Consider the following 22,836-nt stretch of genomic DNA (forward strand, 5'->3'; position numbering starts at 1 on the left):
GGGACAGAGAAAAATAAATTATATATTTCATAACACAAAGTATAAAATAAAAACAGTTTTAAAGAATTGGAAAAAAAAAACATACACTACTCACAAAGAGTTAGGGATATTTGGGTTCCGGGAGAAATTTATGGAAAAATGTATAAGGTTCACGCTACAGTGATATTTTATCATGACAGTAGGGCATTTAAGTAGAAGCAGCATTGGTGATTTATGGTGAGTAAATGGCGATTTCCTTGTCTCAAACCATTTATTGAAACTAAATTCAACAACAGTGGTGGGTATTCCCCAAATAAATGTCACTGACTCAATAATTTGTCATGGGGCCTGGAGCATCAATTACAGCTGACAACGACGTCTCCTGCTGTTCACAAGTGGAGTTATTCCCTGCTGAGGCATGGCGTCCCACTCTTCCGGGAAGGCGGCCCTCAGGGCATGCTGAGGCATGGCGTCCCACCCTTCCTGGAGGGCGGCCCTCAGGTCATGCTGAGGCATGGCGTCCCACCCTTCCTGGAGGGCGGCCCTCAGGTCATGCTGAGGCATGGCGTCCCACCCTTCCTGGAGGGCGGCCCTCAGGTCATGCTGAGGCATGGCGTCCCACCCTTCCTGGAGGGCGGCCCTCAGGTCATGCTGAGGCATGGCGTCCCACCCTTCCTGGAGGGCGGCCCTCAGGTCATGCTGAGGCATGGCGTCCCACCCTTCCTGGAGGGCGGCCCTCAGGTCATGCTGAGGCATGGCGTCCCACCCTTCCTGGAGGGCGGCCCTCAGGTCATGCTGAGGCATGGCGTCCCACCCTTCCTGGAGGGCGGCCCTCAGGTCATGCTGAGGCATGGCGTCCCACCCTTCCTGGAGGGCGGCCCTCAGGTCATCCTGAGGCATGGCGTCCCACCCTTCCTGGAGGGCGGCCCTCAGGGCATCCTGAGGCATGGCATCCCACCTTTCCTGGAGGGCGGCCCTCAGGGCATGGAGGGTCTGGGGTACGAGCCTCTACATGGTGACTGAACTGATCTCACAGGATTTCTAAGAGTTTCAGGTCTAGATGACTCCATTTGAGGTGCTGCAGTGTTCAGCAGCCGTTCCCAAATGATGTGACCTCGAGGACCTGGAGAATTGTCATCCATGAAGATGAAGATAGGCCTGTGTTGTATATGCAGAGGCACAATGTCGGTTAATGAGGTTATTCCCATAGTAGGGGCTGCTCACTAACATTCACAAAATAAATGGTCTAGAAATAAAAAAATAAAAAAAATAATAATGAGCCCACACAGACCATCATCAGCTGAACGCCCCCATATCCAGGTTGGGGCGTCAGTCTCAGATCTATGGCCCCCTTACTCTCAGATCTTGATGAACCTTTTGTTCTCTGAGACAAACCACCGTCAAAGATGTCCGGCAGCGGCTCTCATAAAACACAGGAGACGAGATCGCTGCCGGATGAACGACTGGCCGAACCATAGCTGTAATGTGTATGGGGGGGCTTTGGAGCCAGTTGCTCTACGGCACTCCCTGAAGGCATGATATAGCCCCCCTGCTGGCCTGACAAGCAGTATGACGAGGCAGTTAATAATGAATATATCGTCATGCTGATCTCATGAGGGCAGCTTGGTGGCTCAGTGGATAGCACTGCAGCCTTGCAGCGCTGGGATCCTGGGTTCAAATCCCACCAAGGACAACATCTGCAAGGAGTTTGTATGTTCTCCCGGTGTTTGCGTGGGTTTCCTCCGGGTTCTCCGGTTTCCTCCCAAATACCAAAGACATCCTGATAGGGAATTTAGACTGTGAGCCCCATCGGGGCGATGATAATGTGTGCAAACTGTAAAGCGCTGCGGAATATGTTAGCGCTATATGAAAATTTAAGATTATTATTTATTATTTCTATTTTTGTTAAATAGTAAAAAAAAAAACCTTTAAGCCAAATGAGCCGCTTCGCCTCACTACAGAATGGCTGCTGGGATCTGCCTGTAATTCTGCAGAGCGGAGGACATTGTGACAGCAGGGGACATCTCACCCATTCCCCCTCTGCCCTTGGTGTTGGTAAATTTGCTCAGATAACCCAAGGCCATAAAATGAAGACTTTCATTAGGTTTTCCTTTATGGTGAAGGCGAGCTGCCCCTATAAAATGCTGCTGTTCCATGAAAACAAAGGCTGTGTTTATTGAGGTCGTAAATCAGCGGTGGAGTTGGCGGCTGTATTTATAGCTAGCACCGACCGTTCCCATCTGTCCCACAAAGCTACCAAAAACGTCATCGCTTCTTACATACAGCAGGGATACAAGAGAAGCGAACGTAAAAGCCGCAAGAAGAGCGACCGAGGGAGGTGAAGTGATAGGAGAACATATGAAGACAGGGGCTCTCATCACTGGATGGCCACGGCTCACTAGGAGGCCCCAACAGAGCCACTTAATACCACGGTCTATCACAATCAAAAGAGTATTTCCTCATTGATTGCAGAAAAAAAGAAACGCTATATAAAACCTAAGGACAAAAGTATTGTGCCCCTCCACATTCCCTAGCAGGAGCTTTTCTGACCTCCCATTCTACATCCATGGCCTCTTTGGAGATAGAACACCTCCCGCTCTTCTGGGAAGACTTTCTAAAGATTGTATAGGTGTCTATGGGAATTCTTGCCCTTTCATGCAGAAGAACATTTGTGAGATCTGACATTGATATTGGAGGAGAGGTTGGGCTCACAATCTCCGTTTTAGGTCGTCCCAAAGATGCTGGATGGGGCTGAGATCACGCTCTTCCATCAAACTCCTCCAACAGGTCTGTGAGGACCTGGGCACAATCATGGGGAACAAAAAAAAAAAAAAAAAAGCCTTCTCCAAACGGTTCCCACAAAGGTCGAGGCTACAACTGTCCAATATATCTTGTTTGCTGAACTATAAAGATTTCCCTTAAATGGAACGAAAAGGGCGAACCCCTGATAACGGCCCCTAACATTATCCTCCTCTGGCAAACTGTACAGCAGGCGAGTAACGTTCTCCTGGAATCACCTAACCCAGATTCCTCCAACAGACACCAGATAGAGAAGTGTGATCTGTCCCTGCACAGGACACGTTTCCTGTTGGTGGCTTTACACCACTCTATCCGACGCTCGGCATGGTGCTTGGTGATGTAAGGCTGTATGCAGCTGCCAGACCTTGAAGCGCGAGCATTTTATTACAGCATTTTTTGCAATAACACTAAAAGCTTTGGATTCGGTGACCCCACTTTAACGTTACGCGGTCTTCATATTGTGGATGAGTTAATGTGTTTACTTCCACTCTTCAAGAATAGTAATTTTGTGAACTGACCTGTTACAGTTATGGCATCCTCTACTAATGTGTGACAGGAATGGCTCGGTTTATAGAGGCAGCCTGCATGGCTACGGACTGGATTTTACAGACTCGCGCAACGGTACTGAACAACGAATTGTATTCACAGATTTAGAGGTGGGTCCTAATAATTTTCTTTTACTGCAGGATATGTAATCTACTGTATGTACCTGGAGAGGTTACAACTGCTGTATATAGATGGCTGGAATTAGTAGTGCTTCTGTGCAATCTCTGCTTGTGGAGCTGCGGGCTCGGAGCTCGGTGGGCATCCCCTGAGAAACGGATACTTCTCCCACTGTCCTTACTGGTGCCTGCTCCCTCTCCTGGATGTAAAACCACTATGTGCAAATTATACTGAACTACTTTAACCACAGAACTCCATGATGCTTAGAAAGAGGTAAACATCATGATTGCAGGATCGTACTACTCACGTGGTTTGTTTGTGGTCTGCAACCATAAAAATATATACATTGTGTCTGCACAGGAGCAATAGACACAATGATAGATTTTTTTTCTTTTTTTAAACATGAATTCATAAATTTAAACATTGTATTATTTTTCTAACAAGAGAAAGTTCATTTCCACTATGCCCATAGGAAATACAGAGCCAATAGATAAGAATGGTGTAACGGAGAACGAGTGTTACCTTGGCCAATCTGCTCATCTTATCTTCTGATGCGGAGCTGCTCGTCCGTCCAGGGGTTGTGGTCGGCTCTGATCCATCAGCTTCAACATCTGGCCACACCTTTAGGTCGTGCATTCCTTGCCGAAACATCCTGGCACCAAAACAAAAATTAGTTTGGGTGGATTACCTGTGCTTTCAGAAAAATGCATAAGGAAAATACTGATTAAATATTCCTTATTTGTATTGCCCTTATCACAGCGGGGCCGGTTTCAAAGCAAGATCTATTCTCTTAGGCCGGAGTCACACTAGCGTAAAATACAGACAAGTGCTATGCAAGAAAACATTGCAACGCACTCGGACCACTGTTAATTTATGGGGAAGCTCAGATCACCGTTTTTTCTCAGCATGCTGCGATTTTACGCGTATATCGTCCGAGTCTCGCCAATGCAAGTCTATGGGTGCGAGAAAAAAATAAAAAATAAATAAATAAATCGGACACCACACGGACCATCAGTGTGACTTGCGACAAATACGCACACATTTTCCTTATCTCCTTAGTCCATTGAGCCACTAAATTCATTGGGGAAAAGCAGTGAGAAGTGTAAAGCCGTACGCGTATCATACAGATACTTAGGGTACTGTCACACATTGGCACTTTGATCGCTACGACGGTACGATCCGTGACGTTCCAGCGATATCCATACGATATCGCTGTGTCTGACACGCAGCAGCGATCAGGGACCCTGCTGAGAATCGTACGTCGTAGCAGATCGTTAGGAACTTTCTTTTGTCGCTGGATCTCCCGCTGTCATCGCTGGATCGTTGTGTGTGACACCGATCCAGCGATGCGTTCGCTTGTAACCAGGGTAAACATCGGGTTACTAAGCGCAGGGCCGCGCTTAGTAACCCGATGTTTACCGTGGTTACCAGCGTAAAAGTAAAAAAAAAAAAAAAAACAGTACATACTTACATTCCGGTGTCTGTCCCCCGGCATTCTGCTTCTCTGCACTGTGAGCGCCGGCCAGCCGGAAAGCGAGCACAGCGGTGACGTCACCGCTGTGCTTTCCGGCTGGCGCAGACACAGTGCAGAGAAGCAGAACACCGGGGGACAGACACCGGAATGTAAGTATGTACGGTTTGCTTTTTTTTTACTTTTACGCTGGTAACCAGGGTAAACATCGGGTTACTAAGCGCGGCCCTGCGCTTAGTAACCCGATGTTTACCCTGGTTACCCGGGGACTTCGGCATCGTTGGTCGCTGGAGAGCTGACTGTGTGACAGCTCCCCAGCGACCACACAACCACTTACCAACGATCACGGCCAGGTCGTATCGCTGGTCGTGATCGTTAGTAAATCGTTTAGTGTGACAGTACCCTTAGATGCGAGGAAATTGCATCATCGCTTTGCAAAACAGATTACATACGGAGAACAATGCTGCGATTCTCGGGTGAGAAAATCTGACCGATTTTTCATGTTTAGTGTGACTCCGGCCTTATAGGCCAAGGTCACATGTGTTTTCAATCTTTAAAGAAAATAACATTAAAAAAAACAAAAAAAAAACACAGCTGTAACAATCAGTAAGTGATCCAGATGATTTTAATGTTTATTAATATGAATAATTGTGCCCATGTTGGAAATTTTGATTGAAGTAGCAATGAATTCAACAAATAGACTTTTATTCCTTGTTTTTTTTTCCATCACACGAAAAAAAAAAGAAAGAGCGAGAGAGAGCGAGAGCAAAAGAGAGCGAGAGCAAAAGAGAGCGAGAGCAAAAGAGAGCGAGAGCAAAAGAGAGCGAGAGCAAAAGAGAGCGAGAGCAAAAGAGAGAAAGAAAGAGAGAGAAAGAGAGAGAAAGAAAGAGAGGGAGAAAGAAAGAGAGAAAGAAAGAGAGAAAGAGAGAGAAAGATTTCTTCATTCAGTTCTAGAAAGGCGACATTGTACTGAGAAGCTCTACAACTTTTTAACTTCAGAATTTACATTTTTTTCATCCATTTAATATACAGTGGGTACGGAAACTATTCAGACCCCTTTAAATTTTTCACTCTTTCATTGCAGCCATTTGGTAAATTCAAAAAGGTTCATTTTTTCACAGTAATGTACACTCTGCACCCCATCTTGACTGAAAAAAAACAAATGTAGAAGTTATTGCAAATTTTTAAAAAAGAAAAACCGAAATGTCAAATGATCATAAGTATTCAGACCATCATATTTAAAGGGACTCTGTCACCTGAATTTGAAGGGAACAATTTTCAGCCATAGGGGCGGGGTTTTCGGGTGTTTGATTCACCCTTTCCTTACCCGCTGGCTGTATGCTGGCTGCAATATTGGATTGAAGTTCATTCTCTGTCCTCCATAGTACACGCCTGCGTAAGGGTATGTGTCCACGTTCAGGTTTGCTTCAGGGTTTGGTCAGGAATTTATGCAGGTAAAATCCTGACCAAAAATGCACCTGAGGTCACTGGAAGGTCACCTGCGGTGTTCCTGCGTGTTTTGCTCATTGTAGCACCATGCCGCATTATGAAAAAACGCAACGCATGTGTGTTTTTGCGGGAAAAACGCATGCGTTTTTTAATGCACAGTGGAGACGGGATTTCATTAAATCCCCTCCACTATGCTGTAACATCTGGACGCTGCGTTTTTGCGTCAAAAACGCAGCGTTTCCTGAACGTGGACACATACCCTAAGGCAAGATTGCCTTGTGCAGGCATGTACTACGGAGGACAGAGAATGAACTTCAATCCAATATTGCAGCCAGCGGGTAAGGAAAGGGTGAATCAAACACCCGAAAACCCCGCCCCTATGGCTGAAAATTGTTCCCTCCAAATTCAGGTGACAGAGTCCCTTTAAGTCACATTTCCTTGTGATCCTCCTTGAGATGGTTCTACTCCTTCATTGGAGTCCAGCTGTGTTTAATTATACTGATAGGACTTGATTTGGAAAGGCACACACCTGTCTATATAAGACCTCACAGAGCATGTCAGACCAAATGAGAATCATGAGGTCAAAGGAACTGGCCAAGGAGCTCAGAGACAGGATTGTGGCAAGGCACAGATCTGGCCAAGGCTACAACAGAATTTCTGCAGTACTCCGGGTTCCCTAGAGCACAGCGGCCTCCATAATCCTTAAATGGAAGAAGTTTGGGTCCACCAGAAGTCTTCCTAGACCTGGCTGTCCAGCCAAACTGAGCAATCGTGGGAGAAGAGCCTTGGTGAGAGAGGTAAAGAAGAACCCCAAGATCACTGTGGCTGAGCTCCAGAGATGCAGTAGGGAGATGGGAGAAAGTTCCACAAAAGTCAACTATCACTGCAGCCCTCCACCAGTCAGGCTTTTATGGCAAAGTAGCCCAACGGAAGCCTCTCCTCAGTGCAAGAAATATGAAAGCCCACATAGAGTTTGCTAAAAAACACATGAAGGACTCCCAGACTATGAGAAATAAGATTGTCTGGTCTGATGAGACGAACAGACCCTTTTGGTGATAATTCTAAGCGGTATGTGTGGTGAAAACCAGGCACTGCTCATCACCTGCCCAATACAATCCCAACAGTGAAACATGGTGGTGGTAGCATCATGCTATGAGGGTGTTTTTCAGCTGCAGGGACAAGACGACTGGTTGCCATTGACGGAAACATGAATGTGGCCAAGTACAGAGATATCCTGGATGAAAACCTCTTCCAGGGTGTTCTGGACCTCAGACTTGGCTGAAGGATCACCTTCTTACAAGACAATGACCCTAAGCACACAGCTAAAACAACAAAGGAGTGGCTTCAGTACAACTCTGTGACCATTATTGACTGGCCCAGCCAGAGCCCTGACCTAAACCCAATGGAGCATCTCTGGAGAGACCTGGAAATGGCTGTCCACCAACGTTCACCATCCAACCTGACGGAACTGGAGAGAATCTACAAGGAACAATTGCAGAGGATCCCCAAATCCAGGTGTGAAAACTTGCTGCATCGTTCCCAAGAAGACTCATGACTGTACTAGCTCAAAAGGTGCTTCTACTCAATACTGAGCAAAGGGTCTGAATACTTATGACCATGTAATATTTCAGTTCTTTTTATTTTATTTGCAAATATTTCGACATCTGTTTTTTTTTCAGTCAAGAGTGTACATTAATGTGAAAAAAATTGAACTTTTTTTGAATTTAACCCCTTAATCCCGTATGACGTACTATCCCGTCAAGGTGATATACCAAAAAAGGAAATGGACACCAAGCTAAGAATAACAGTTTATTGAAAACCATAAAAATAGCAGAAAACTGCACAAATAATCTAAGTAACAACAAAATAATAAACACAAATAGTTGAGAAAGGCAACACTAGTGCCGCATACAGACTACAACCTGCTGAGTAGTAAAGTAATAGGGAATGAGCAGAAGGTGTGCCACATAATAACTAGTGAATGCATGTAAATGCTAGAAAACATTTTATGATGGCACACATCCGAAGTGAATCCAACTGCAACATAATACTAACTCATATACACAAGGCAGGTACCGGGGGAGAAAAGAGAGTATATATAAAAGTGACTGGAAAACAAGGTACTGCATGTAAATTATGATGTGGCAGAGGAATCCTATATTGCAATATTACTGTAGCACATGTGTGCAAATATACCAGGAAAGGGATTCCTATAATCACATATAAGACCAGCCATATATACTTACAATAAATAAGAGAGTTGTAGGTACACGTGGAATCCCACCCGGTGAGGGTATGCGGAAAGAGGAGCCCCGACGCGCGTTTCGCATATATTGCTTCCTCGGGGGGCGCTAGTGTGAAAGGAAAATAGAGCTCTTTCACGCCGACTCTGCCGCTTCCGGGTGGCGCCAGGCCTGGAACAGCGCCGTCATTATCCCTGAGAGCACATATATAAAAAGAGCTCTATTTTCCTTTCACACTAGCGCCCCCCGAGGAAGCAATATATGCGAAACGCGCGTCGGGGCTCCTCTTTCCGCATACCCTCACCGGGTGGGATTCCACGTGTACCTACAACTCTCTTATTTATTGTAAGTATATATGGCTGGTCTTATATGCGATTATAGGAATCCCTTTCCTGGTATATTTGCACACATGTGCTATAGTAATATTGCAATATAGGATTCCTCTGCCACATCATAATAATGTGGCACACCTTCTGCTCATTCCCTATTACTTTACTACTCAGCAGGTTGTAGTCTGTATGCGGCACTAGTGTTGCCTTTCTCAACTATTTGTGTTTATTATTTTGTTGTTACTTAGATTATTTGTGCAGTTTTCTGCTATTTTTATGGTTTTCAATAAACTGTTATTCTTAGCTTGGTGTCCATTTCCTTTTTTGGTATATCATATATTTTGATGGTGGAGCATTTAATTTGAAGTACCCTTCATATAGGTTGATTATCCCGTCAAGGTGACCTGGGACTTAATTCCGGGTGACGGGATAGTACGTCATACGCGATCGGCCGCGCTCACGGGGGGAGCGCGGCCGGGTGTCAGCTGCCTATCGCAGCTGACATCCGGCACTATGTGCCAGGAGCGGTCACGGACCGCCCCCGGCACACCGCGATCAAACATGATCGCAGTGTACCGGCGGTATAGGGAAGCATCGCGCAGGGAGGGGGCTCCCTGCGTGCTTCCCTGAGACCCCGGAGCAACGCGATGTGATCGCGTTGCTGCGAGGGTCTCCTACCTCCTTCCTGGCTGCAGGTCCCGGATCCAAGATGGCCGCGGCATCCGGGTCCTGCAGGGAAGGAGGTGGCTTACCGAGTGCCTGCTCAGAGCAGACGCTGGTAAGCCTGCAGCCCTGTCAGTGAGATCGGTGATCTGACAGAGTGCTGTGCACTCTGTCAAATCACCGATCTGTGATGTCCCCCCCTGGGACAAAGTAAAAAAAAAAAAATTTTCCACATGTGTAAAAAAAAAAAAAAAAAATCCCTAAATAAATAATAATAAAAAAAAATATTATTCCCATAAATACATTTCTTTATCTAAATAAAAAAAACAAAACAATAAAAGTACACATATTTAGTATCGCCACGTCCGTAACGACCCAACCTATAAAACTGCCCCACTAGTTAACCCCTTCAGTAAACACCGTGAGGAAAAAAAAAAAAAAACGAGGCAAAAAACAACGCTTTATTACCATACCGCCGAACAAAAAGTGGAATAACACGCGATCAAAAAGACTGATATAAATAACCATGGTACCGCTGAAAACGACATCTTGTCCCGCAAAAAACAAGCCGCCATACAGCATCATCAACAAAAAAATAAAAAAAGTTATAGTCCTGAGAATAAAGCGATACCAAAATAATTATTTTTTCTATATTTTAGTTTTTATCGTATAAAAGCGCCAAAACATAAAAAAATGATATAAATGAGATATCGCTGTAATCGTACTGACCCGTCGAATAAAACTGCTTTATCAATTTTACCAAACGCGGAACGGTATAAACGCATCTCCCAAAAGAAATTCATGAATAGCAGGTTTTTGGTCATTCTGCCTCACAAAAATCAGAATAAAAAGTGATCAAAAACGGTCACGTGTCCGAAATTGTTACCAATAAAAACGTCAACTCGTCCCGCAAAAAACAAGACCTCACATGACTCTGTGGAGCAAAATGTGGAAAAATTATAGGTCTCAAAATGTGGAGACGCAAAAACTTTTTTGCTATAAAAAGCATCGCTGGTTTCACACTTGCGTTTTTGTCTGCAGCGTTTTTTCTCTATATTTAACATTGAAAACGCATGCGTTTTTTTGTACGCGTTTGGTCGCGTTTTCAAACGCATGCGTTTTTTTTCTGCATGCGTTCATTTTCAGAAATACAACCTGCAGTATTTTCTTGCGTTTTTAAGTACATGCGTTTGTTTGCGTTAAAAACGCATGCGTTTTTTATCGAAAAAAAACAGAAAACACACTGAAAAGCCACCCACCACCATCAAGGTGATAAAGGGATCCAAACCCTAACACTAACTCTACCCCTAACCTCACCCCTAACCGTTTAATGAACATTTTCTGACAGTCATAGTGCCACGTATTTCAGTGCCACGTATTTCAGTGCCACGTATTTCAGTGCCACGCATTTCAGTGCCACGCATTTCAGTGCCACACATTTCAGTGCCACGCATTTCAGTGCCACGCATTTCAGTGCCACGCATTTCAGTCACGTTTAGGGTTAGGGGTAGGGTTAGGGCTAGGGTTGGAGGTAAAGTTAGGGTTAGGGTTGGGGCTAAAGTTAGGGTTGGGGCTAAAGTTAGGGTTTGGATTACATTTACGGTTTGGATTAGGGTTGGGATTAGAATTATGGGTGTGTCAGGGCTAGGGGTGTGGTTAGGGTTACCGTTGGGATTAGGGTTAGGGGTGTGTTTGGGTTAGGGTTTCAGGTAGAATTGGGGAGTTTCCACTGTTTAGGCACATCAGGGGCTCTCCAAGCGCGACATGGCGTCCAATCTCAATTCCAGCCAATTCTGCGTTGAAAAAGTAAAACAGTGCTCCTTCCCTTCCAAGCTCTCCCGTGCGCCCAAAAAGGGGTTTACCCCAACATATGTGTTATCAGCGTACTCGGGACAAATTGAACAACAACTTCTGGGGTCCAAGTTCTCTTGTTATCCTTAGGAAAATAAAAATTTGGGGGGCTAAAAATCATTTTTGTGGGAAAAAAAAAGATGTTTTATTTTCACGGCTCTGCGTTATAAACTGTAGTGAAACACTTGGGGGATCAAAGTTCTCACAACACATCTAGAGAAGTTCCTTGGGAGGTCTAGTTTCCAATATGGGGTCACTTGTGGGGGGTTTGTACTGTTTGGGTACATCAGGGGCTCTGCAAATGCAACGTGACGCCTGCAGACCAATCCATTTAAGGCTGCATTCCAAATGGCGCTCCTTCCCTTCCGAGCTCTGTCATGCACCCAAACAGTGGTTCCCCCCCACATATGGGGTATCAGCGTACTCCGGACAAATTGGACAACAACTTTTGGGGTCTAATTTATCCTGTTACCCTTGTGAAAATACAAAACTGGGGGCTAAAAAATCATTTTTGTGAAAAAAAAAAAAATGATTTTCACGGCTCTGCGTTATAATCTGTAGTGAAACACTTGGGGGTTCAAAGCTCTCAAAACACATCTAGATAAGTTCTTTAGGGGGTCTATTTCCAAAATGGTGTCACTTGTGGGGGGTTTCAATGTTTAGGCACGTCAGGGGCTCTCCAAACGCAACATGGCGCCCCATCTCAATTCCAGTCAATTTTGCATTGAAAAGTCAAATGGCGCTCCTTCCCTTCCAAGCTCTGCCATGCGCCCAAACAAAGGTTTACACCCACATATGGGGTATCAGCGTACTCAGGACAAATTGCACAACATTTTTTGGGGTCCAATTTCTTCTCTTACCCTTGGGAAAATAGAAAATTGGGGGCGAAAAGATCATTTTTGTGAAAAAATATGATTTTTGTATTTTTACGGCTCTGCATTATAAACTTCTGTGAAGCACTTGGTGGGTCAAAGTGCTCACCACACATCTAGATAAGTTCCTTAGGGGGTCTACTTTCCAAAATGGTGTCACTTGTAGGGGGTTTCAATGTTTAGGCACATCAGGGGCTCTCCAAACGCAACATGGCGTCCCATCTCAATTCCAGTCAATTTTGCATTGAAAAGTCAAATGGCGCTCCTTCCCTTCCAAGCTCTGCCATGCGCCCAAACAATGGTTTACACCCACATATGGAGTATCAGCGTACTCAGGACAAATTGTACAACAACTTTGGGGGTCCATTTTCTCCTGTTACCCTTGGTAAAATAAAACAAATTGGAGCTGAAATAAATTTGTGTGAAAAAAAGTTAAATGTTCATTTTTATTTAAACATTCCAAAAATTCCTGTGAAACACCTGAAGGGTTCATAAACTTCTTGAATGTGGTTTTGAGCACCTTGAGGGGTGCAGTTTTTAGAATGGTGTCACACTTGTGTATTTTCTATCATATAGACCCCCCAAAATGACTTCAAATGAGATGTGGTCCCTAAAAAAAAAAAAATGGTGTTGAAAAAATGAGAAATTGCTGGTCAACTTTTAACCCTTATAACTCCGTCACAAAAAAAAATTTTGGTTCCAAAATTGTACTGATGTAAAGGAGACATGCGGGAAATGTTACTTGTTAAGTATTTTGCGTGACATATGTCTGTGATTTAAGGGCATAAAAATTCAAAGTTGGAAAATTGCGAAATTTTCAAAATTTTCGCCAAATTTCCATTTTTTTCACAAATAAACGCAAGTTATATCGAAAAAATTTTACCACTAACATGAAGTACAATATGTCACGAGAAAACAATGTCAGAATCGCCAAGATCCGTCAAAGCGTTCCAGAGTTATAGCCTCATAAAGGGACAGTGGTCAGAATTGTAAAAATTGGCCCTGTCATTAACGTGCAAACCACCCTCGGGGCTTAAGGGGTTAACAAATGGCTGCAATGAAACAGAGTGAAAAATGTAAAGGGGTCTGAATACTTTCTGTACCCACTGTATGTTCGCCAATGACCTGGTAATAGCATTAGAGCAGTGCAATCACAGCGATACCAAGCCAGTACAGGGGGTGGAGGTGCAGAGTGAATACAGCAATTCTGGACTGTCGATTTTCTATACTTTATAAACTTTAGCAGATTGTTAACCTCTTCACGACATATGAAGCACATTTATGTCATATGTCGCATCCCTGACTGATGCAGGCTCCGATGTGGAGGCCACATCTTTCCCCACAAGTGTGCAGTTAATAGCTGTGAGTGGAGCGGTGCTTTGCCCATGGCTGTTAACCAGTTAAATCCTGCTGTCAATTTCTCACACCATGAATTAGCATGTGGCAGTGGAGTGCGAGCCGTTCCATACTCCCATCGGCACCCCCTTGACGTGATCGTGGGGTGCTAATGGCTTATCATTAGTGACGAGTGAATATACTCGTTACTCGAGATTTCTCGAGCATGCTCGGGTGTCCTCCCAGTATTTTTTAGTGCTCGGAGATTTAGTTTTCATCACTGCAGCTGAATGATTTACATCTGTTAGCCAGCATAAGTACATGTGGGGGTTGCCTGGTTGCTAGGGGATCCCCACATGTACTTATTCTGGCTAACAGCTGTAAATCATTCAGTGAGGCGAAGAAAACTAAATCTCCGAGCACTAAAAAATACTCGGAGGACACCTGAGTGTGCTCGGGAAATCTCGAGTAACGAGTATATTCGCTCATCACTAGTTATGACAGCCATAAAAATATACACACACACACACACACACACACACACACACACACACACACTCCCCATTGAAAGAAAACAAACAAAAAAACCCCACATATTTTGCATTGCTGCGAAGTGTCCGCTTTATCAAAATATAAATATGATGGGTAAACAGAAAAAAAAAAAAAAAAATATGGAAAAGCCAAAATTGCAGATAATTTGTTCGCCGCAACACTGCAATAAAATGCAATATAAACTATATCAATAAATGGGTGCAAAAAAATAAGCAATCGCCCAGCCCCAAATCCCAAAAGATGGAGACGCTACAGGTATCAGAAAGCGATGACAAAAAGCAAAAACTATTTTTCATGTAAGTTATTTTTTTATTAAGTGGTGGGAAAAAAAAGTTAACTATACAAGCTTGGTATCTACGTAGTCACACTGACCTGGAGAAACATTGTCCAGTCAGTTTTACCATATATTGAACAAGGTAAATAAATCAATTGTAAAATTGCACTTTTCGCTTAAAGCCCTACATGAGCATGGAAATAGTTTGGTGGATAAAATCATGGTGACAGACTACCTAAAAAAAAAAAAAAATTATATGTTTTGTTACTCTACGTTGTCAACTACTTGGACAACTCCTTGACATATCCCACGCTTGGTCCCGATAAAAAAAGAAAAAAAAAAAAAAAAAAAGAGCCTGTATTGCCTCCCGTACTGGCGCTGATCCCACAGTGTTGGCACGGCACAGTAGAGGAGTGTAGGCTTTTTTATTTTATTGGGGCCAAACATTTAGACCAAGAAGGATTGGTCCTTGTAGTGGACAGCCCCTTTAAGAATAGAGGTGGTCTGAGAGTTCAGAGCTGCAATACTCTTAGGGTATGTGCACACGAGCAGTAAACACTGCGGGCTAGATGTATTGGATGCGGTGATTCTGCACGGTTCAGTGATCACATGCGGATTCACCTGCGTTCAATAGACGGCAGCACTTTGGATGCAGCGACCATGTGCACCCGGCCTTAGAAAGTAAGTAATTCTCAAGTGACCAGAGTTCAGCGTAAGGTGCGGGTAGAAATAAAGAAGCTGTGCGATGTGAAGACCCAGCAAACAGCTAAGGTCTTCCCGCATAACATGGAGGATTGGTCGCTACATCCCGGCATATAGGACTGACCACTGCTAATGTGTCCGTCCCCCATTTTTCAGGTCACAGAAACTTACCCGTACTTCCCAAACAGAGACACGGTCGTTCCCCCCACAGGCACAGCTTTCCCGGGTCCATAGACATCCCATATAGTGAGAGCCACCTGTGCACTTCTGGGCAGATCCGCGTACTTCACCGGCAGCTTCAGCCATTCATTCCAGCTGAAAAGAAAAAAAAAAAAAGTAGGGTTCATGCATGGATTAAAAGTCTAGAGAAACTTATTTACATGATTTGAAAAATGTATTCCACTGTTGAAATCCGACATGGGCAATATAGAGCACTGGACCGGCGACTTGATTATTGGCCTCTGGATTAATCCCAATGTGTCAAAGAGACTAGAACAAAGATGGTCTGCATAGGGCTGAGGACATATAGAATGCGGATTAACTTTATTATTATTATTTATTATTATAGCGCCATTTATTCCATGGCGCTTTACATGTAAGGAGGGGTATACATAATAAAGAACAAGTACAATAATCTTGAACAATACAAGTCATAACTGGTACAGGAGGAGAGAGGACCCTGCCCGCGAGGGCTCACAATCTACAAGACTTGTTGTGAATTGTTAGCCAAGAGTACACCCCTCCTCTATTGTTAGATTATGGACAGCTGCCCTGGACCTTTGTCATGAACACCTTTCTTAAATGCAAAGACCATACTCAGAGGGACATGACAACCCCGGACCCTTAAACCTCTAATCCATTCAGGGCCTAAGAGCGCCTTCTTTCTTTAGGAAAGTGTCTACATCAGCGGCCAAGTGCATGTTCCTGGAGAACTTAAAAACTGACCTGACTGGATGGTACCATTATGTGGAGGTGTTACAGAGATAGACAAAAGTTAATGTAGCAAGGGTCATTAAAGGGTTGATATGGACCTTTAGGACCGCAACATCCAATAGACATCTCGGAATAGACAATTTGCATAGAATTGGGCAATGCTGGACTGTGTGGCTGACAAAGGTAGCCATCGTTCACCATCCTCTTCCATTACTTTTTCCCTTTCATCACACCCTTGTCCCTTAGGGTATTTACAATTATATAATTTAAAATAATTAGAAAACCCCGTGTCATTTCCTTTATACTTCACAAATACTTGTTACTTAGTGTCGGTGTATCACATAAAATCCCAATAAAACGCATTTAAGTTCATAATAGTAACTTAAAGAAAAAAAAATGGAAAGTTCACAGGTTTGAACACATTTTCAAGGAACTGTATTAAGTAAACTTTAAAACAGGGCTTACTCTACTCAAACTGGTTGAAAATTAGTAATAGAGTGCGGATCTCCCCGGATTATGTCTCCCACTCATTTGTAGGAGGAAAGTCAGTTTCTTTTTCGCAAATCTCGAGCAGCGTTCGGCCTCACAGGGAGAAGAACGTGTAGTGAAGACGGGGGGCACACGCCAAGAGTAACTGTGCACTCCCAGAAAAATATTTAGAATTGAGAGTCCTCAGTGGTTGATACCTTTTAATGGCTAACTGAAAAGATGGTAACAAATTGCAAGCTTTGGAGACTACACAGGTCTCTTCATCAGGCACAGACTAAAGCAAATTCTGAAGAATCATATATTTATACACAACACAGCACAGAACGGTCATTATGGGAGAGTGATAAACAGTTGTGTCCATAAATATTGAAAAGTTCCTAGATTAGGAGTGAATGTTTTGTTGTCCTCTGATTGGGGTCTGGTTCTGTTATGATGCCCCCACATGGTCTGAAGGGCAATTGATGTAAAAAGACATAAATCCATGCGACACATTCATTCCTGCACTAAGTGTGTCAAAGGTCATCATAAGTTTATACTCCCAGATTCTGCTGTCTCTCTGAGATTTGAAGCTGCCTTTCAATACAAGTAATTTCAGGTCCATGGTGCTATGATAAGGCATACAAAAATGTGGCCAAACATTTGAGAATCTGGGAGTATAACTTTTCAATATTTATGGACACAACTGTTTATCACTCTCCCATAATGACAGTTCTGTGCTGTGTTGTGTATAAATATGTTATTCTTGAGAATTTGCTTTAGTCTTTGCCTGATGAAGAGACCTGTGTAGTCTCCAAAGCTTACAATTTGTTATCATCTTCTCAGTTAGCCATTAAAGGTATCAACCACTGAGGACTCTCAATTCTAAATATTTTTCTATCTACTGGCTAACAGTACCAAGATATTTATGTGCACCAGAGAACAGAACATGCAGGGAAGACTGGGGGCACACGCCAAGCGACACTGTGCATTCCCAGGGAGCAGGACGTGCAGTGAAGACGGGGAGCACACACCAGAAGGAACTGTGCACTCCCAGGGAGAAGAACGTGCAGTGAAGATGGGGAGCACACACCAAGAGGAACTGGGCACTCCCAGGGAGCAGAACGTGCAGTGAAGACGTGAGGCAAACACCAAACGACACGCTGCACTCCCAGGGAGCAGAACGTGCAGTGAAGATGGGGAGCGCACACCAAGCGACATGGTGCACTCCCAGGGAGAAGAACATGCAGTGAAGACGGGGAGCACACGCCAATAGTACCTTGCACTCCCAGGGAGCAGAATGTGCAGGGAAAATGGGGAGCACACGCCAAGAGAATTGTGCACTCCCAGGTAGCAGAACGTGCAGGGAAGACAGGGGGAACACACCAAGCGACACTGTGCACTCCCAGGGAGCAGAACATGCAGTGAAGACGGGGAGCACACACCAAGAGCACTGTGCAATCGCAGGGAAGGCAGAACGTCGTGCAAGATTTGCAAAGAGCCAACAGTGAGGCATTTTTAAAGTTGATTTTACAGTCACCAATCACTAAGCCACAAAAGGGGACTTGGAGAAATATCAGTAAAGTCATGGTTTGGAAGGAGAGAATAAGGAATGTTCCCTTTGATTTATAACTATGGCCAAAAAAATTATGACAAATGGTATAAGGGTACCGTCACACAGTGCCATTTTCATCGCTACGACGGCACGATTCGTGACGTTGCAGCGTCGTATAAGTATCGCTCCAGCGTCGTATACTGCGGTCACACGTTGCAATACACGGCGCTGGAGCGATAATTTCATGACGTATTTGCGATGTAGAAGCCGTTGGTTACTGTGCGCACATCGTTTACAACCTGTGTCACACAATGCAATCATGCCGCCACAGCGGGACACTAGACGACGAAAGAAAGTTTCAAACGATCTGCTACGACGTACGATTCTCAGCGGGGATCCGGATCGCAGTAGTGTGTCAGACACAGCGATATCGTAAATGCATCGCTGGAACGTCACGAATCGTGCCGTTGTAGCGATCAAAATTGCACTGTGTGACGGTACCCTAAAGGTACCTTCACACGAAACGACATTATAACGATATCGCTAGCAATCCGTGACGTTGCAGCGTCCTCGCTAGCGATATCGTTTCGTTTGACACGCAGCAGCGATCAGGATCCTGCTGTGATGTCGCTGGTCGCTGAATAAAGTCCAGAACTTTATTTGGTCGTCCGATCGCTGTGTATCGTTGTGTTTGAAAGCAAAAGCAACGATACCAGCGATATTTTACACTGGTAACCAGGGTAAACATCGGGTTACTAAGCGCAGGGCCGCGCTTAGTTACCCGATGTTTACCCTGGTTACTAGCGTAAAATGTAAAAAAAACAAACAGTACATACTCACATTGCGTCCCCTGCAGTCTGCTTCCTCCTCTGACTCAGCGCCGCAAAGTGAAAGTGAAAGCAGCACAGCGGTGACGTCACCGCTCTGCTCTCACTGTACGGCGCTCAGTCAGTCAGGAAGTGGACGCAGGGGGACGTGAATGTAAGTATGTGCTGTTTGTTTTTTTTAGATTTTACGCTGGTAACCAGGGTAAACATCGGGTTACTAAGCGCGGCCCTGCGCTTAGTTACCCGATGTTTACCCTGGTTACCAGGGGACCTCGGCATAGTTGATCGCTGGAGAGCGGTCTGTGTGACAGCTCTCCAGCGACCAAACAGCGACGCTGCAGCGATCGACATCGTTGTCGCTATCGCTGCAGCGTCGCTTCGTGTGAAGGTACCTTAAGTTTAGCTACAAAAACCATTGTTACCATCATTTAATGGCCTGCAGGACATGGGATCAGATTAATTGATGTCAGGTTCCCTGCTGGAATAGATTTAGGATCAGGCTTTTGTATATGTTGAAAGAACTGGTCTGACAAGGTTGGGGGGGATGGGGACAGGCCAGGGGGTCATAAAGTCTTCATTTCAGCTTACAGAGCAAAGGTGGGCAACCTAAGTGGAGCAAATACAGAAGAGGGGGATGTTAACTCTTACCTCCCCCTTCTGCATTGAGCTCATTTTTTTTTCCTGTGTGGTCTGTCCTGTGCAGTGGGGCAGGAAAACATTAACCCCTTGACATCATCTGATAAGCCTGAGCCTTGAGGAACAGAGGAATGGGGGCAGAGTGGGTTGTGAAGAAATCCAGGTTTGCAGTTCTCCTTGTACAGAATCTGATCTCCCAGCCATGCTCGGGCTTTTAGGGGTTTAATGGAGGCAGCGGCTGTGTGATCTGGACCACAAATCACAGCTCCGCATCTTGGGCTAGGTCCCGAGTTTCCCAGTGGACACACAGCTTCTGCCGCACTTAATACCAGCACCCCCTCAACCAGAGGTTTTTCTGACATCCGCTGTTAAACAAGTGACAGAAGATGTGCATTGTAACATAGTAAGTCACTTGACATTGCTGTGAATTATGGGGTTATTTTTGCATTTTGTGTTCTTAATGGCAGAATCGTAGGTGTAAAATATATACATATAGTATACGCACATATACACTTATTAATAGTTTTCACCCCCCCCCCCCCGCTACACAGTAAGACTCGTGATCGGCCGTCCAAGACTCAATCATGTGATCTGTATCTCATACTTTTCTCTGGAGGAAGGAGGGGTATGGACAAAGGACCTCCAGGGTCTGTGCAGACAGTGGAAACTCCCTGCTGTGAATACGGCCATTGAATTCCCTTGTACATTTGCTCTCTAGTTAGCTACAACCACCCACAATGCAGATGAGGTGATACTGTGGCAGCCGTTAGGGTCAGTGATACAAAACTAATTAAATTCTTTATAGATTCTACATTTCCGAGACATTATTCTTATCCATTGGTTTCATAAAGGTCCACGGACCTCCAAGAATGAACCTTGGGATCAGCAGGATTATTACTAGATGTTACAATACAACACTGCGGTGCATAAAGAATTGTAACACAGTTCTATGAGGAAACTCGAGGTGCCAGGAATTCAGTGATGGACGGGGACACGGCACTTACTTCCATCGGGTGCTGAAGGCTTTGTATGACGTCCGCACCGGAAGAGCCAGGGGTTTGCCATCAGCATAGACCTGGCAGGTGACGTACATGTCTGAGCAGGTCTCCTGGTACAGCCCGGAGAACCTCAGCATGGGGTCTTCCAGCACCGCCTTGTAGCTCCGCAGCTCTCGCTTCCCTTCCAGGCTTCCTCTGAGGATACAGAAAAGAGAAAATAAATTTACAGGAAACTGCAGAGATTCACAACGCCTCACGTCTGACACCAGTGGCTGCAGAGTATGATTGGGGAGGGGGGTGGGGTGAAGAGGACAAGCAAGGTGTAACCCAAAGGGGTGAGGTTGGGGAAGAGGGGCAACACAATAAGGCGAGGTTGGGGAAGAGGGGGGAGCTGGCCAATACAATGGGGTGAGGTTGGGAAAGAGGGGGGAGCTGGCCGGCCAACACAATAAGGTGAGGTTGGGGAAGAGAGGGGAGCTGGCCAACACAATAAGGTGAGGTTGGGGAAGAGAGGGGAGCTGGCCAACACAATAAGGTGAGGTTGGGGAAGAGAGGGGAGCTGGCCAACACAATAAGGTGAGGTTGGGGAAGAGAGGGGAGCTGGCCAACACAATAAGGTGAGGTTGGGGAAGAGAGGGGAGCTGGCCAACACAATAAGGTGAGGTTGGGGAAGAGGGGGGGAGCTGGCCAACACAATAAGGTGAGGTTGGGGAAGAGGGGGGGGGGAGGGAGCTGGCCAACACAATAAGGTGAGGTTGGGAAAGAGGGGGGAGGGAGCTGGCCAACACAATAAGGTGAGGTTGGGGAAGAGGGGGGAGGGAGCTGGCCAACACAACAAGGTGAGGTTGGGGAAGAGGGGGGAGGGAGCTGGCCAACACAACAAGGTGAGGTTGGGGAGCAGGCCAACACAATAAGGTGAGGTTGGGGAAGAGAGGGGAGCTGGCCAACACAATAAGGTGAGGTTGGTAGAAGAGGGGCATTAGGGGAAACACAATGGGGTGAGGTGTCAGGCCGCGGACTCACATCTTGAGCTGCACACTGATGTCCAGGTCGCAGCTGTACACATAGTAGAACTTGTCGGACTCCGCCATGGCCGCTGCTGCTGGTACAGACGTCTACACGGCCATAAGACAAGAGACAACACTGTGAACAACACATAAAAACCCGGCGTTACCCGGAAGTACTCTCTCATAGGCTGCACGGGGTCAAACACTTCCGCCATCGTCCATGCAACCATGACAACTGGCCGTACTCGGACCAATCAGAACAATAGTCCCTCCTTCCTGTACCAGAGATCATGTGATTGCGCCTCTGGCTGGCGTTTCCGGTTGTCTGCGTTTTACGTGGCTTGTTTAGAAGCCTAAGAAATCCGCCATGTTGCGATTGGCACATTCTTCTTTCTGCCCCGGTCTGCTGCTGTGGGTGACTGCGGGACGGTGCCCTGTTATGGCCGCTGCCCTGTTATGGCCGCTGCCCGTGAGGCCCGGTGTGTGGTCAGTCCGCCGCTCTGCTCCCCAGCAGCCGGGAAGCCGTTACTTTCGGCTTCTAATCTCTCCCTGGAGAAACGCTGACACCAGTGTTATTTACTTTAACCCTTTCCTGCTGCAGCCATCTTTTTGTATTCTTTGCTCCCTCTTCTTCCCAGAACCTTTATGTTTTCGCCATGGCCCTGTGACGGGTCGTAGATGTAAATGTCGCCGCTCAGGTCTTATCGTTTAATTGTTGACCGATTATATTTTATTAATCTTCAGGCCTTTATAATATTTTCCGGCTTTTATGGACGCAGCGACACCAAATGTATTTAGTTTTGTTTTTTTAAAAAAGGCGATTTAGAGTTGTATCTTAACCTGACCTTTCTTCATTGTCCGTTCAGGGGTCTTGACCCTGCGATTGATCAAACGCTTCCACTTTCTATGTATAGAACGCGGCCTTGTCTTCTGAAGCGCAGCCTGAGGGTGAGCTTAGGAGTACCAAGATGGCAGCTGTGGGGGGCGGTACATATCACACACAATCCTGTCAGTAGGGGGGTTCAGGCCTCATCTGGATCACTGTGTCCAGTTCTGGGCACCACATTTCAAAAGAGACATTGAAAAACTAGAGCAAGTTTGGCGAAAAAACAATTGTGGAGTTGCACTTTTTTGCAATTTCACCACACTTAAAGGGAACGTGTCACCAGATTTGGCCGATATAAGATACGGCCATCACCTTTCAGGGCTGATATACCGCATCCTATAACGCTG

At 45.4% G+C, this 22,836-nt stretch overlaps 1 protein-coding gene across 2 annotated transcripts in view; it reads right to left on the minus strand.

The window, feature by feature from the left end:
• Positions 1-21,793, minus strand: part of PIK3C3 (phosphatidylinositol 3-kinase catalytic subunit type 3) — a 186,704-nt gene extending 164,911 nt beyond the window's left edge. For both annotated transcript variants that reach the window (XM_077283882.1, XM_077283873.1), the window contains exons 1-4: positions 21,620-21,793; positions 20,603-20,791; positions 15,354-15,497; positions 3,964-4,093 (exon numbers count right to left, since the gene is read on the minus strand). In XM_077283882.1, coding sequence (XP_077139997.1) covers positions 3,964-4,093; positions 15,354-15,497; positions 20,603-20,791; positions 21,620-21,687 — 531 coding nt within the window. In that variant the 5' untranslated portion in view covers positions 21,688-21,793. The remainder of the gene's footprint in view (positions 1-3,963; positions 4,094-15,353; positions 15,498-20,602; positions 20,792-21,619) is intronic.
• Positions 21,794-22,836: the final 1,043 nt, after the last annotated feature.

The sequence above is a fragment of the Ranitomeya variabilis genome, chromosome 1, assembly GCF_051348905.1.
Source record: "Ranitomeya variabilis isolate aRanVar5 chromosome 1, aRanVar5.hap1, whole genome shotgun sequence".
NCBI lineage: Eukaryota > Metazoa > Chordata > Amphibia > Anura > Dendrobatidae > Ranitomeya > Ranitomeya variabilis.